The sequence below is a fragment of the Bombus vancouverensis genome, chromosome 8 (assembly GCF_051014615.1).
Source record: "Bombus vancouverensis nearcticus chromosome 8, iyBomVanc1_principal, whole genome shotgun sequence".
Taxonomy (NCBI): domain Eukaryota; kingdom Metazoa; phylum Arthropoda; class Insecta; order Hymenoptera; family Apidae; genus Bombus; species Bombus vancouverensis.
The window spans coordinates 15,663,601-15,680,040 of record NC_134918.1 but is presented as its reverse complement, the minus strand read 5'-3'; the positions used below and the strand labels follow the sequence as shown (position 1 = coordinate 15,680,040).

The following is a 16,440-nucleotide window of genomic DNA, read 5'->3' as shown; positions in this document are numbered from 1 at the left end:
TTGTGCGGTTTGTCCTCCGTATACGGAATACAGATACAGATCGTACTACCGATCGCTTAGCTTTTCGTACGAGCGATGAACGTTCCTTATTAAACTAATTTTAAGCGAATAGCGCAGATTCGACGCGATCGTCACCGAGTCTTCCCACCGGTGAAAGTGGAATGGAAATCACATCCTGCTCGAGTAGAGCAAACTCTTGCTCGCGTGTCACAAGTCTCATACGGTCTACGTCTAGTGAATGCAGTACAGTACGACCCGCGCGAGAAGAATGTTAACGTAGATTCGAAACGATTCAAAACTAGTGCGTTTCGACGTATACCGACATCTAGGTACTTACTAGGTAGGTAGGATACGAAAAGAAAGTCAGTCACCGATTCGAACGGCGTGGAAAGTGTCGTTTGGTTCCGGGTACGACGACCCACCGATCTTTCGCGTAGTCTTCCACACTATTTACTTATGTACGACGTACGTTTCGCGACGCGCGGCATCGGTTCAAACGAGACAATAATTGTCGAAGCTTGCTTGCGTCCTCTTTAGACACTTCGTTCCCTTACGCTGCCAAATACATACGTAATTGTGTCTTTCGTCGTCTTTTTCTCTGTAATTGCAAGTAAGTTGTACTACTTCCACTTCTATCCAGTACGATAGTACATATTTACATATAGTATACCAGTTGCATAAAATATGACAAAATGACGCAAACGAATGCGATATATCTATTACGTAAACTTACTATTTATTAGCATAATTATTACATGCGAAACGATGGTCGTAAACTTACATATCAAAATGATTAACCAATGCGGATACATATTACGTAAATGTAACTATACAAATATATTTATATCACAGTCGTAGACAAAGAAATCAATACGTTAGTCGATATCGAAGTTATTTCGTACATACAATCAAGTGTTTAGAGATCATCACCGAAAATCCCTAGTGATTTGAAGCAGGCAAACACGTTCGATAGTTATTTCTCACCGATAAATAGATTAACGGTATGCTTGAGCGCGAACAATTTAATTATTCTCTTGATATTCCTTATACGATACGCTTTAACGATGACAACAACGACACTACGCGTCTTTGGAACAGAAAACATACTGTTTAACCACGCTTCTCCCATTTTTCCTATCTTTCTCTTTTCTTTTTCCTTCTCTCTTCCATCATTTTTTCACACCCTATTAATCGATGCCAATAACGTTAATAAACTCTGTCTAGCAGCAAAAGTCCCATGTCGAAAAACGGTTAGTGGTAACGATCAACGTCGAATAACGAAGATACGTGTTAACGCTATTATCATTATCATGTCTATGTTTAACGCGTTTTTCTAAATATAGGACGAATGATAAAACCAGTCTTATCGTAGTCGTTATTCGGACAGAATTCGTTAGTTCGATACGCATTACGTTGGAAGAGTGATAAAATTTCTTGGCTGAGCATTCGAACGCGTTATTGAAAAAGGAAGCATTTTGTCGTGAAACCGTTAGGATGCGACACAATAAAAATCCATAAAATCTGAAAAATGCCTTCGATTTTCTGTTCGCTTCCCTCGACTCGTGTTTTATATCCCACCCACACTACGTATAGTATATATATATATATAGTACGTACATGTATTGAATTCATTCGAATTTGTTCAAATGGGAATTTTTTTAAATTTCAGAACGACTCGTATATAACATTAACATTTTAATTCGTCGTGCCGCATAAAACTCACTGACGATACAACTACAGCGAACTTCAACGACAAATGTGAAGACAACGATCGAAATGAGCGTGGCATCGCTCGTTAATGATGGATGCCAAATGTTTCCAAGAGAATATTATTACAAGAACTCTTAAATAAACTCTTAAACTCGCACCAAGTATTTCAAAGACGAGATGTTGTATGTACCATGGGTTGTGCTTCTTCGAGCAAAATCGTTGAATTCAACGATATTCTTAAGAACACAAACCTTCGAAAGTTACGATTATAGTAGAAGGAATAATAGGCTATTTGTTTTGATTTTTCTTCTTCTCGATTCGAGAATTTCTTGCTTCTCAGGCATCTCCGAGCGATCGAGATTCATAACGATTCTTCTTCTTCTTCTTCTGATTAGTTGTTTTTTCTTTTTAGTCTTACGAAAAGAAGGAAGACCAAAAAAGAAGAGAAAGGGCAGAAGAACAAAGATCAATTGATACGTTCCTTTTGCTTTCTTCTTCTGCGATATTATATATCGAGATAAAACGCAGTAGAAAGGCGATAGATCTGGCAAATCGTCTGATTTTGTTCGTCCTCGAAAGCTCGAAGGGTATATGCCATATTTTTCAGGTAATCTTATCTTATCGGATACATAGATCCCTAGAACATAGGCGCAATAGATGAACGAGCAACGCGACAGAATCTGAACAACTCTACGAATCTGAACGATTGCCCGGCTTCTCGTTATCTCAAAAATTTGCTTCCAAAGAATTTTCTAGCTCGTTCAAAGGCGGCACCATGGTTTGAAGGGAAAAATATCGGGATCGATCGGCAGCGTCGACGCTCGTCACGTGCTGAAATTGACAGGGTTGGCTGATATTACTCTTGGCCGGTAAAACCACTTTCTTCTGCACGGGCTTCTTCTTTTTCTTCCCTGGTATCGAGAGACTAATGTTCTCTGGACAAGAAACGAGTCTTTCTATGTGTTGCCAAAGGTCGTTCGCGGCTTTCGGATTATCGAAGCTGAGTCCCGCGAGGCGCGTGTGATCGGACGAAAGACACATCGTATGAAAAGCCGGGCCCGATACCTGCGAAACATAATTTTTCAAAACGAACTCTAGTCGTTTAGAATTACTTATAAATTACCGATCGGCTGACCGACAACATGTCTTTTACCTTGTACGACGACAAATTGTCGATGGTCTCCCTCCAAAGAGTAAAACAAGTGCCACGTTCTGCCAACAGAATTTGAATCCGCCTCTTGGATCTCGATCGGGTTTCTCCAAGATCCAAAACTACCACGGGTATGCCGGTAAACCGAAGCTCCCATCTTTCGGTTTGCGATGCGCTTCCCAGATACAAGTTGGCCAACGACTCGCAAACGAACACCTGTTGTCGTTCGAAAGAAACAAAACGATGATACAATACGTACACTTGCATTTTGGCAAAGAGCACACACAGCTTCGCTTACCTGAGACTTCAAACCCCTGAAAAACGTTTCGAGTTGTTCCCGTTCCATCTGGCTCACTGGCTCCAAACGCGATTCGTCGCTGTTTTCAGAACTATCGCTACCTTCATAGCTAGACGTGGCTGAGGTGTCTGCCTCTCCCGTCGACGATAATCGCCTCCTCGCAGCTCCACTGTATTCACTGTAGTAGGAAGAACTGTGCAGCGACAGGTTCGACTGTAACGTAGGGCAGGAAGATGCGTATACCGGCGGCGGGGCATTCATCTTTTCCTGAAAACCAAACAAACGATTGCACTTGTTCGATCGGAATCGAAAGCCCATAACCACAACCCTCTTGTTTATTTCGCGAGACGGAATAGAAGCCAAACGAAAACAATACAGATATTATACGAAAGTACCAAGATCCATGTCAGTGCTCTGTCATTCGATCGTTCGTTTGTTCCGAGTTAACAGGGAATGTTTCTCACATATCTTTTCGATCTTTTGACGATCGACCGCGTCTAGATAAAATGTTACACGAAATGTTTCACCATCGGTGAAATCGATGACGCGACACGATCCACGATTATTCCTTCGATCCTCTCCGTCTGACTTCTTCACGGGTTAAATTTGACGGCGACTATTACGATGACGTTGATGGCGCGACGACACGTTCTCTGCGCTAAAGAACGAAATGGTACGTGTTCGATCGAATACGAAATGCGAGAGGCACAGTCAAAGTGAGAAACATAAGGGACACACCGTCCGATAGTAGCATGGATAAAGCTAATCAACCAATAACGTTTTAGCAACGACCCACTTAATCATGGCGAGAAAAGTTCCACTCTTGTCCGACCTTAATTCGATCACAGCGACGCCTTTAACGAGTTAGTCGGGTGAGTAATCACGGTCTAAGTGCATGGGTTGTCGCATCGTCGCACGGGCGATGCCATTATTCGGTCCCATCGTTAAGAATTCCCTGATAAAAGTGTCAGCCTCTCGATTAAAATTTGACATCGACGTCTCGTCCAATATTAGAATACGTTACGTATCTACGTTTACCGCGAAAGTGGGAGAAGGACCTCTGGAAGGAATGGTCGTTTTCGATGAACTCGACGCTGTCGTAAAGTTAAGCGCGCGCATAGGCCGAAAATGTCATACGTAGAAAGAAAACAATGTGAAGCAGCGCGTGACGATGAGCGACAGAGAGCAGTCTCTACGAGATTTCTTTCCATCTCCGTAATGCGTATATCATATGTATTAGGTACGCGCGACGTAAGGAAAAATTAGAGAAAATTTGAGCAAAGCTATGCTTATACTGTTATTGTAGTAGCTGCCCGCCCTCACCGCTGTGACACGCCCGCATACTTAGTTTACGCTCTTCGAGTAACGATATTCCTACACGCTCGAGAATCGAAAGGAGAATCGATAGAAAGATGGCGGTTCGTGTGCGAGTGTATACGAAACGTATTGTGCGTGCCGGAAGCGCATTATCTACGTTATCTATAACGATATAACACGCTCGACAAGGATGCACCATTGTTTTAAACCGGCAAGAACTTGGTTCTTGGTTTTGTCCGTAGATCAACTGCCGATAAGTATGTTCGCGGACTGTTTCTTTTCGCGTTCTCACGGGACGACCGATTGTTCGCAGCCGTGGGTACAAAATTCTCTGTGTCCTCCCATCCTAGAAAAATCTTGAGGACGAATCGAAATCGGTGATTATAACAAAACGAAAGAAAACGTACGTTGACGAACTAAGCAGCAACGAAACCTGTTTCTACTCGTAACTTGACGAACACGGATGTGTGGAGTGTGTGCATACGCGCAGGAAATTCGTGGGAATAGTCGGCAAAAACGATTTTACAGAAAGAGATTATTGATTGATCATCGCAGGGAGGACGATATTCGGAAGAAAGGAGAAATCGATAGCGTGTTGTACGTACATTTGAATATTTCGACACTCGTATAATAATTGCAATTTGATTATTCTTACAATCGTATGAAGCTGCACGCGTAAGTAGCAAGATAATTTGTACTAATCTTAATGCGAGCGTATTATGTAGATATACTTTCCGCAAAATTGTCTACACTCGTAATTTGTACGATGACATCATTCCCATCGCTACTTTCCAACTGTCACACTTATATCGGATCTCTCTCACGCGGAACGCTTTCTTCTCCATTCCGTTATCTCTTTGCCTCCATCTTTCAGTCGCGTCGTTCTTCTTGCGATGCGCGACGAACGTTCGACGCTGCGAATAGAAACACGATAAACGCTTGGTAAAACGTAGCGAAACCCGAAACCAACAGTTTCGGACGTACGAAGCTCTTTTCAGTTCTCCTCGCGTCATGTCATTGTTCGCCGCATACTATTGTCCGTTATTACATACCTTCGTTGTGCCCTTGTTTCGCGAATTACGCTTACCCAAGGCTGCGTTCAAACATCGTGGACATTCGCGTTTATTCATTTCATACGTGTTTCATACGTGCATATATGTTTCATACAACTAGGTTTTCGCGCGCCCACCGATCGATCGCCAGCCATTCAACAAACTCAGGCTATAGAGAGCAACGAGATCGGTCTGCGTCTCTGTGAATTATTATCAAACGTGCGGACTTTTCTGGTATAGCCGTAGTTGTTGTCCACAGAAGTTGCACGCAATAACGACGGGCAACGGCAGAGACGTCGCGTCGTGTTACTCGAATAACTAACCATGAGTGAGCAACAAGTATCGTAATTATTACAGAGCTGCGAACGACGGCCGTAACGAGGCATGCCGTCATCTTCGTCAACAACTGGCTACACCCCAAAGAAATCGTCCACATATTTTGTCGAGTTCGTTCAGTTTTATCAACTCGGTATTTTGATATCGATTATCTTCTGCGTATACTACTGATTCCAGTATGATAGCTTACGGTAGTTCGCGAGTTACGTAATGGAAATATAGTACGAGAGACGGACGGACGAGTCCAATAACGAGTACCTAAGTCGTTGCTCGTTACGCGTCAAATGTAAGTAGTAGCATCGTGTCGTAAACACGCACATCTATATTTATTACATTTTTTTGCTAATGATTTCCGGATGATTCACGTATTATCAAACATCCGTAAACGTGGTACATCGCGTATACGATAAAACCAGAACGAGATGCCACCGTACGTGCGCATTCGATGCATGAAAATATTTGCAAATTATCGATTATCAGGCCGCGAAAAGAGAGAATCGAGACGCGTGAGCTTACGCAGAAAAGCTCTTGATTCGCTTGTCTAACAACGAGAGTGGTGTACGTGCACGTGTCGGTTACGCATGCAGCTCTTTGTACGCATACAGTCACGATCACCGCTACAGATGACCGAACCTCTTAGCACTCTGTATATGTAGCTACGTGTTTTCAAAATATCGTTCGGGAGAAAGTAACAGATACAAAAGGGTTTTCGTAACTCGAACATCGAGTACGTAGCAAGCGAGGTTTATACGAAAGCGATGTAAACGGAAAACGTTTATCGATGGACGATACCATTGATAAAGGCTATCGACGTTTGAACATCATCGCGTCGTTAGTTGGCGATTCGTGAGAAGCAGAGACAGTGCGCAAAGACGATAAGAGCGTCGACTATCTCGCAGAATGCACGCGATATCAATTTAGAGCTGATGATTTGTTTCCGCCTACGTAGTCTCTTAGTCATCGAGTCCCCTCGTTGAATATCAACCGGACAATGTGAGATGTCTTTGAAATTGCGTCGCCAGATACATATGTATTATATATACGTACATATATAGTATATATATATATAGGTACCCATGCGTATTCCTTTTTCTGCTTTATTCGCCCGTTCATTTTTCGTTAATATTTACCGCCAGCATCAGCTTCCATACGCGTAATAACGCCCATGTAGGTGAAGCGCATACATTTGCAACGTATCGAAAAACGCGGTAGAACATGCGCGTAGATTCTCGTCACGTGTTTACATGTTACTCACGCAATTAGTCATCGTTATTGATATAAGCGGTAAGAAGTTTCTCATTCTCTAACAAACACGTACGTATGCATATGTGGTACGTAGGTGCTTGCATACTCATAAGTTGATACGGAAAACTAGCAAGAACGTCGAACGTTGTTAACGTATGTCGTGGTTAATTGCGTAATATCGCCAAGCGATTATTCACTCTTAACGATCAACGATTCATCTTGTGTAACTATTCGTAACGATTCATAGGAGTATAGCAGTATCGGTTATAATTTGAGAAATTTGAGAAATTCACGATTATCTCGTTCACGTTCTTTACACAATACCGTGGTCCTCTTCCGGGTTGCCTTCTTCTCGAGCGATCTCAGATTTTGCTACTCCGTCATCAGAATATGCAAATAGTATCTGCCATCGAGTCGATCACTTCTCCCGATCTTACCGTAAGTTAAGGCGATCGATGTTGCGATTATCTAACTCCTAACGCGTTATTACAAATCGACTTTCTTTATCCGCCCAATTATATTTTTCCTCATATACAGGGTGGTTGGTAACTGGCGGTACAACCGGAAAGGGGGTGATTCTACGCGAAAAAGAAGTCGAAAATATAGAATAAAAAATTTTTTTCTTTTTTTTAATTTTTTTTTAAATCTACAGCGAGATCCGTTATAACGAGACGCGATAGAGTGCACGCGTACCGACCAAAAATTCAAAGTCGATTTTCTCGAAAACAAAGCCCCGAACGAAAAATTTTTATTCTATGTTTTCGACTTCTTTTTTCGCGTAGAATCATCCCCTTTCCGCTTGTACCGCCAGTTACCAACCACCCTGTATATTCGTATTTCTTTCTTGTTTCCTTCGTCGTGCATCTATCGTTGTTCTCTACCGTAATTCCTTCTCCTCTTTCTCGTACCATAACAGCTGGCTTGTGCTCGTTAATTTTCTAAATAGACGAATAAACAAATTACGCGTCAACGAAACGATATCGTTTCAACTGATCGATAGAACGAAATTTGAAACCGTCGCGTGATCATCTACGATTACTCGTTTATCCGTTTGCGACGCGTAATACGCGTACGATTACTTTGCCAAGGAAGATATTCAAGTTTTCACGTAGGAACGACGACAGTTTGAGAGTTCGAGCGCGAAGGATGGATCGATGAAACAGGGTTCTGGGAACAGGTTATCCTGGCAGAGGGGAGGCTGGAGGCGAAGAACCTCGATTCCGAAGCTGCCCTTCGGCGTGACGTCATCGTCCGCTATGCATCAGGTTATCGTTCAGAGTTGGCGTTGCTCAAGACCGCTTGCCGCTAGGACGAAAAATATTCCTCTACCATCGTCCATAGTTATTCGATTCTCCTTCCGATATTCGCAAAATGCTGCTCGAATATAAACATCGTGCTCTCTCTTTTGCCCGCCTCTCTCTACCTCCTTTCTCTCTTTGACAATCGGTTGTTTAACGGGACTGCTTTTCGCTCTGCCGACTCGTTGTTCCGTTCGGTACAAGCCATATTAGGGTTAAGTTCCTTCTGCCACGTTAGAATTCTCTCGGCAGGGTATCTTGTTTAAGTCGAAGCGATTCTCGCGCGCGAGTTCGTATAACGAGGAAACGAAGGCGATCGAGCGTGTCTCGGAACGCCGCCAGACTATAGGAAATATTCCCTCGTCTACTCGAATGCGAAAACGCGCAAACGAAACGTTCCGTCTGCACAAATGTCCGGCCTAGCAGTCTGGTCACGTTCACGGAACGTGAGTTATCGTCCTCGAAAAATAATAACGCTCTCTTCAGGGCCAGCCCGTATCGTTTACCTTCTACGAGTGTGTCTACGATTGTTCGGCGAACGCGACGTCGTGCGAGTAGCATTTATTCTCTGCTCAGCTCTCCTTTCGATGCTTGATTAGCCGAATGTCTAGGAAAAACAGTTTCCGCGCCGATCCTATTTTACTTCGTTCGACGCTGATCAAAGTTGCGATTAAAACGGCAATCTCGTGAGAATCGCGCGAACGCGGAGTGGCGAGAACGCGAGCCAAGTTATTCGTGTTCCGTCAGGATTCTCCTTATGCAGATATACATCTTTTTCCTTTCTAGACTCGTTAATACGCAGAACCTTTTCAAACCGACTCGAGCCGATTTATGCCGCGCTATATTTATAGCGCTTCGAACGGAGCTTCCGCGGTTTCTGCTGCATTTTTCCTAATAACGACAAGCACAAAGCGGCGCGAGAATAATTAAGCAACGTGCAACCGATACGAAATCGTTTTTGTTCCGGTAGTGACTGTAATACCATCCGTGTTACCTGTGAATTCACAAGAAATTACATAAAGTCGTTTTAGTCCGTGGTGATAATATATTCTTGACGTCGTGTCGCGAACAATTGTAGCGAACGTTAAAGCCAGTAGCGAGACTGCGGTAAGAAAAAAGGAAATAAAGCGCTGGAATTTGTATAGTCGGCCCAAGCCGCGGTCTTTTACGTTCGCAAAGATTCCTAAACGAAATATGTAACAAACAAGTATATGTAAGCGTATATGACGCAAGCGTCACGAGTATTGTCTGCTTTCGACTGGTTTGGGTCAACCGGATATGAAACAGACTCCCAAGGGTTAAGTTAAGAGGCATTAACGGACAAACAGAACCGTTAATGATTCATTAGCTCGTATACCAGGATCACGGCAGTTAACCGGTCACTTTAGTTCGCGTGTCCGTCCGAGATACAACTTTACACGTAATATCATTTTGAAACAGCCAAATAATATAAAACAGTACGGTTCGATATTTTAACAGTAGCTCGTGGTGCGATTCGATCGTTATCGCGCTCGCGTTAGATAACGTTTACGGTGACTATGCGTCGATCAAGAAACTTGTATATTAAGTTTTAGCAGCGGAGGCTGAACCGGCCGACCTACAAATCGTAAATTCGACCTTGTTCCAACCTGTCCTCTCGGTCAGTCTTCCTGTTTCGAACGAGGTTTTAGGGTCTTGACGCACCATGCTCGCTCGTAAGAAGAAGAGACAATCTCTTCCATAGCAAATATTTTCCAATTGATAATTTATCACTTATGGAGATAATCAATGTCCTTGCCTATCTTATTCCTTAATTATTCTGTCAAAAGTCCAGGACGACTAGTAGAACAGATTTCGACGACAAACGATTTCGATGGCGTAAATAAATTAAAAAGACTCGTAAACTAACAAAATATCTTCGACCAGATGTTCACACGCGCGCTCGAATTTAAGTCTACGGTGGTTTTCTTCCTTCTTCTTCTTCTTTTCTCTCTCTCTCTCTCTCTTTCTTTCTATCGAATATAGCGTAAAAAGATGTTAAGTTCCCTAAGGGTCATAGTCCCTTTTAGTCGGATGAAAGAGAAAACGAAACGCGACATACTGCTCCGGCGTACCGAGCCGGTTGCGTAGGACAATATAGCTACGTGTATGCGTACAGATTGTGTCCGTCATTGTGTCTGTTTAACTCGTACACAGTCGTTTCTGCATCGTTGCTACGTTTCGATTTGGTTTGTTCACGGTTAAACAAAAGGCAACAGATACAATTGAAAAAAAGCAAACTTGGTTATTTTCGTTGAAATAAAAAATGCGAAGCATCGATTGCGAGGCGAAGCAGACTTGTCTCTCTACTCTACGTATGCAAAATGTGCGGCGATGGCTCTTCTTCGGTTGGTTGTGTTCTTCTTAAACCGACGATAAATGTGTTTCATCGGAATCGTTGTTCATTCATTCGCCCGGCTCTGCCAAACGCGGAGGACGTCGTAAAACCGGTTTAATTTTAAAATGTGCGTAGAATCCATCTATTAAAAAAATGGCTCGTTTTTTAGAGGCCAATAACTCTATCGCCGCGATCTTACGAGTCTGGAACGCGAGAAGAAGAGTTTGGAAAACGCAAGAGAAGAAGAGAGGGGAAACGTAGGTAAAAGTAAAAGTAGTAAAAAATGGACGCTCAAAGTGCTGATAAAGTCATCGTCTTACGTATCTTCTTCGTATTCGTTCTTTTCTTTCCCCTCGTGTGCGCCGAATGATATAAGTTCGAGTCTTTCGTATACAAGTAAATATCGCTTCTTGGCATTGATAGCGACGCAACTCAATAGATGTTTCTATTTTTATCGCGTAGAACGTTGTATTTATAATTTCGTCAGTCTTGTGTCAGAGGGCAATTGCATTAGTAAAGCTTGTATTTGGTATTTTCAAAAACGTCGATATTAAGAAGTTTCTTCTCTAAAGTGTACATTTTTTAAGTTGTTCCACTATCAATGTCAAGTAGCGGTATGTACGTGCACGTGTATAGCTATCTATACGCGCTGCACCAACAAACACTTCGACTTGACGCAGGACCATTCTAAACGGGCATATTAGAAGAATGAAATGAACAGCCCTTTTCGACCATAGACAAGTAGGTTGTATCTCTTTATCTACATCGCGTCTACTACGTATCATTATAAGCGGAAAACCTCTATGACAACCAGAATTTTGTTCGTTCCGCTTCTAAAATACGAACCAACAGGTATATATCATACATATTTAAATGTTACGATAAAAGATCGTACTTCAACTTGTACTCACTGTGATAGATTATGATCGTCGTACTGGTTGTACGACATAAACCATCGATTACTTTCGTACATAGATAACCGCGCCTAGAAGTTGAATTTGTCTTTCTTCGATACAATTCCAAATATATACAGGGTGGTTGGTAACTGGTGGTACAAGCGGAAAGGGGGTGATTCTACGCGAAAAAAGAGGTCGAAAATATGGAATAAGAATTTTTCGTTCGAGGCTTTGTTTTCAAGAAAATCGACTTTGAATTGTCGGTCGGTACGCGTGCACTTTATCGCGTCTCGCGTTATAACGGACCTCACTGTAAATTTTTACAAAAATTAAAAAAAAAATTAAAAAAGAAAATTTTTATTCTATATTTTCGACTTCTTTTTTCGCGTAGAATCACCCCCTTTCCGCTTGTACCGCCACTTACCAACCACCCTGTATATTATTTTTTGGGGTGCTCTAAGATTAGTAATATATTACATATCGTCAATATTTCAAGGTTCTTAACTAAAAGAATCAATATTTATCGTCGATACGATGTTGTCAATATTATACGACCATATGATGTTGAGGACTTTGAAATATCGACGATATTATTGATTGTATGTGGACAAAGCCTCGTAAACCGGTTTCGTTCGTTAAACCTCTCTTACTCGAAATATTCGATAAGAAACAGCACACTATAACTCGAAGACCTTAGATTTTTCCTTAAGATGCTTAACGAGATTCGGTTGAAACATGAACCCACCGGTATACAATTATCGACAATTACCTATGCATATGTCTGACGCGTGTAACCGTTAAAAATAAAGAACGAACTTCACAGTTACGCAATAATTAATTAAATTAAAGAAATTAAAGAATATTTGAAGAAATTAATGAAAAGAAGAATTTAATTAAATCAAAGAATTAAAGAAAAGACGAAGCGAAGACAAATGTGAGCACAGTGGTGGATGTTACGAACACAGCGCGATAACCACCAGTTACGTACGTACTTATTTAACTGAGAAACGTTGATTCTTCGAAAGGTTCTCGTACAATGTCTCTTTGAAGTTGTATCGTTTGGAAGGACAAAGTCTCGTCGTCAAACGAAATTGTATCGGTATCTCTTGCCCATTGTACCACGTAAGCGAAAGTTACGAACATGCTCTTAGGGCGAAAAGTGATTTTATACGTTCTATGATAGAAATATGGAAACTGGTCGAATGTCGCGAGCATGTTTTTCATCGCGAAATCCGAGTATCTTTCGTACCGTGACCAAGGCGAGATTCCTACACTGGTTGGGAAGCGACTCGGGACCAACGGAAAAGTTTACAGAGAGAAAGAGAAACCAAGTGTCGGGAGAAAGGTGAAGAACGAGAGGCTAAGGAGACCGGACGATAGGTCGATGAACCGGACAAGAGCCCTGGGCCTCATTGCCTCTTCTTCTCTGTTCTTTTTCTTTCCTTTTCACTTTGCCCCCTTGTCGTTATATTTCTCTGCTTCGGACTTTTGCATAACATAAGTGCGCGTATCGTATTTTAACTCGCGAAGAGCACGAGATACCTCGTCCGTATTTGGATAGTATTTAGAGACAGATATCGGATGTAAAAAGGAAGATAAGAGGAAAAGCAGGAAAATGAAATGGAAACGAAGTAATGCGGAAATGCGAATAAACGTAACCGTTGTTAACGCAAAATTAATCTTGTCGTAGTAAGCAAGCAGCCGGGCAAAACGCAATCCGATTTCTCCCCGATCGTAACTTTCAATGTCGTGGGTGAACTGGCTTCGGCTGGCGGGTTTCGATTGCTCGTAGCGTGAACGGATATCCGGAGAATCGTGCGGTTCTTACTCTCTCGCCAAGTTCTAGATTCCTGATTTCTCTGACCGCGCGAGATTCATACTCGAGCAGCCATGTTACATATATGTAATAATGTATATGTATATAGTATACACACAACCACACACACACACACACACACACACAAAATACTAATTACTATATTCGTACGTGTTACATAGTGGACATACATATATATACAGGGTGGTTGGTAATTGGTGGTACAAGCGGAAAGGGGATGATTCTATGCGAAAAAAGAAGTCGAAAATATATGGAATAAAAATTTTTCGTTCGAGGCTTCGTTTTCGAGAAAATCGACTTTGAATTTTTGGTCGGTACGCGTGCACTTTATCGCGTCTCGTTATAACGGACCTCACTGTAGATTTAAAAAAAAATTAAAGAAAAAAGAAAAAAATTTTTTATTCTGTATTTTCGACTTCCTTTTTCGCGTAGAGTTACCCCCTTTCCGTTTGTGCCACCAGTTACCAACCACCCTGTATATATACGCGTCGACATGTTCACGTAACAGCGAACAAACGCACTTGGAAAAACTCAAGTTGTTTCTTTCGAACTTAGACTCGCTCGATAAGTATTTCCACTTTCCGTTTTTTACCTGCGATTACCAGCCGCGTCATTTCCGTTGCGGCGTATTTTTGCACTCTAAACAAACGAACACATCAACGCGACTACGACGAATTGACGTCAATTGTCAAAATCTAGATCCACATCGATGAGAAGTTATCGTTCGTTGCGGCCACGCTGTATTGAGACGATAATGGCGACGACACGATGGAACAACAGAGTTTCTTAAAAATTCAAAAAAACTATCGTCCTAATATAAGCGCCTTTTTCCCAAGAATCGTACTATATGTTCGAAAGAAGAAAAAAGAAAAAAAAAAAAAAGAAAAGCGGAGAATTTGTATCAAAGTGGGAACGAAACGATATTCACCTTGTTACGAAACAATATTATACGTACGACGAATTTCATTGAAAAAACGGTCACGTTCGATACGATTTATTCGCTGCGTGTGCCTGACATACTCTTCTAATTTTCAGGTATGCTATCGATAGTCAGTTCGCGTGATTAGTTAAGCGATTTCGCGGTTCTGCGTTCCTTCCCTGTCGCGCAGTTAAGTCGGTCCAACGCTTACCAACGTTCCAAGGATTGCTCGTGAACTTTATTCAACGGATTACGAAAATAAATATGCTCAGTCAAACGATTACGAGTCTCTTTCTTCATGCTGCAATTACAAATTTCAAATTTTCCCAGTTAGCGTTTTCATCGAGTTGAGATATCGAGCGTACGAATTGCGCGAAAATTAATTATCGTAACGGAATGGCGTGCGATGGGTAGACATTGATCGATTTAACGTGCGCGCAACACCGAGTTACGGTTCGTAATCGCGTTTCCCTTTTGCTTCTGTTCCCGCGTTCTGATTTCAAGTAACAGACTTTTTCTTCTCTCGAGAAAGAAGCGAAGTCACCGTCGTCGTCTTTTCCTCTGCAATTCTTTCAAAAAGGATTTTCAGTGTCTTCTCCCAGTTACCAAAGAATTAAAGGAGAAGGGAGAACAAGATACGTGTTTGATGGAGCGCGAATGTGCAAATTGAACTCGCAAACTACGCACGCTCTGTGTGTATTCAACTTTACGACTCCTGCGCGTAGCGACAACAACGATTTACGGTTAACCGAACGCTTTGTTATCCTCGTTAACGGAAACTAATCGTAGGCGTGGACAAGTTCCCCTAACGAGTTTAACGCGCCGAAGATCTTCGATCCCGGGATAAGCCCGTAACCGCTCGTCGTGGCGATCCACTGAAACTACAATCTACAAAATCGAAGGGAAACAACGCGCACAGGTGGTTTAATGCAGCGGTCGGGACGTGAACAATTTTTCAAATCCTATGAATGAGTAAATAAACATCGTTTTAAATTAGGATACCTGCCTACTGCAATGGGTATTGTGGAATCTTGTGATCGTAATCGAAATAGTCCGGGTGTTCTTCGATATAAGTACGAAACAAAGTCACAGAATGCACAGGAAGAATCGGTCTATCTAATGTTTATAAGGAGCAACCAAAATGTGAAATTCGCATCACGTATCGACATAAATACAGCCGCGTTTCTCGCGATTTACCGTCTATAACAGTGATATTTCTTTCTCTCTCTTTATTGTTAGTAATGTAGACAGGCGGATCGGTCGCGTTGCTGCGTCCTTTTCCAGAGGAACGCCGATGTTCCTCGTTCTTCTAATTTTCGAAGTTCAAAGCGTCGTCGATACGTCTACGCACGTTTAATCTGTCAAAGATATGTTTAATGGATCTCGAAACTCGACATCTTACTCCATCGACATTTCGAAATATTTCGGCAAACTTGCCGCTAGTCGGCTAAGTACCAATTTATATACATACATAAATGCGTGTGTCAAAGAAAATGATATACATACTTACACGTCCGTGCAGAGTAATCCGCGAAAGGTTGGGGGTCTCGAAATCCTGTTTCACGTTTAGGGACGAACACGGGAAAGATTCAAACGCGTCGATCGTGCATGACTGCTGTTGCCACGATGACAGCTCGTTCGATACACCGATCGACGCGCGTCACCTGATCCACCGATTATGAGAAGCGACTCCTTCGCTTAGGGTTAGAACGAGTCGATTAATCGAAGAGGATGTGTGAATCCACGTCGAAAGGAGTTTCTCCCGTCTCTTCCTCTCCTTCTCTTCCTCTTTTTCAGTCTTATCACTCGGCGACGTGGTAAAAGAGAACAAGAGATAGGTTACGGACAGAATAATGGAACATTCGTGTGCTAGCAATTCTGAAAGAAACGCGAAAGCGACGGAAAAACTCTGCCGAAACGACGCTCACGAACAGTGACGATAGACTGTAGACCGAGGTTCCTCGCGGAGTCGTGGAGACTGAGGAGCAGCTTGGCGCAGCTCCGACGAATCGAGTTGCTCGACCGC

At 42.3% G+C, this 16,440-nt stretch overlaps 2 protein-coding genes across 6 annotated transcripts in view; one reads left to right on the top strand and one right to left on the bottom strand.

Annotated features, from left to right (window-relative positions):
• LOC117157416 (uncharacterized) overlaps positions 1 to 16,440 on the top strand; it is a 39,926-nt gene that overhangs the window by 17,897 nt on the left and 5,589 nt on the right. The gene's annotated exons all lie outside the window — the stretch shown is intronic.
• On the bottom strand, positions 718 to 16,440 carry MESR3 (misexpression suppressor of ras 3). Of its 5 annotated transcripts, none has more exons than XM_033335566.2 (4): positions 15,921 to 16,440; positions 3,159 to 3,425; positions 2,864 to 3,076; positions 718 to 2,775 (listed from the first exon to the last, which is right to left on the bottom strand). In XM_033335566.2, exons 2-4 carry the CDS (start codon positions 3,417 to 3,419, stop codon positions 2,437 to 2,439), a joined length of 813 nt encoding a protein of 270 aa, XP_033191457.1. In that variant the 5' UTR covers positions 3,420 to 3,425; positions 15,921 to 16,440; the 3' UTR covers positions 718 to 2,436. The 5 variants fall into 5 exon arrangements, with proteins under 5 accessions (XP_033191457.1, XP_033191451.1, XP_076477047.1 ...); XM_033335560.2 differs by having other exon boundaries at positions 15,925 to 16,437; XM_076620932.1 differs by lacking the exon at positions 15,921 to 16,440 and adding an exon at positions 5,851 to 7,596.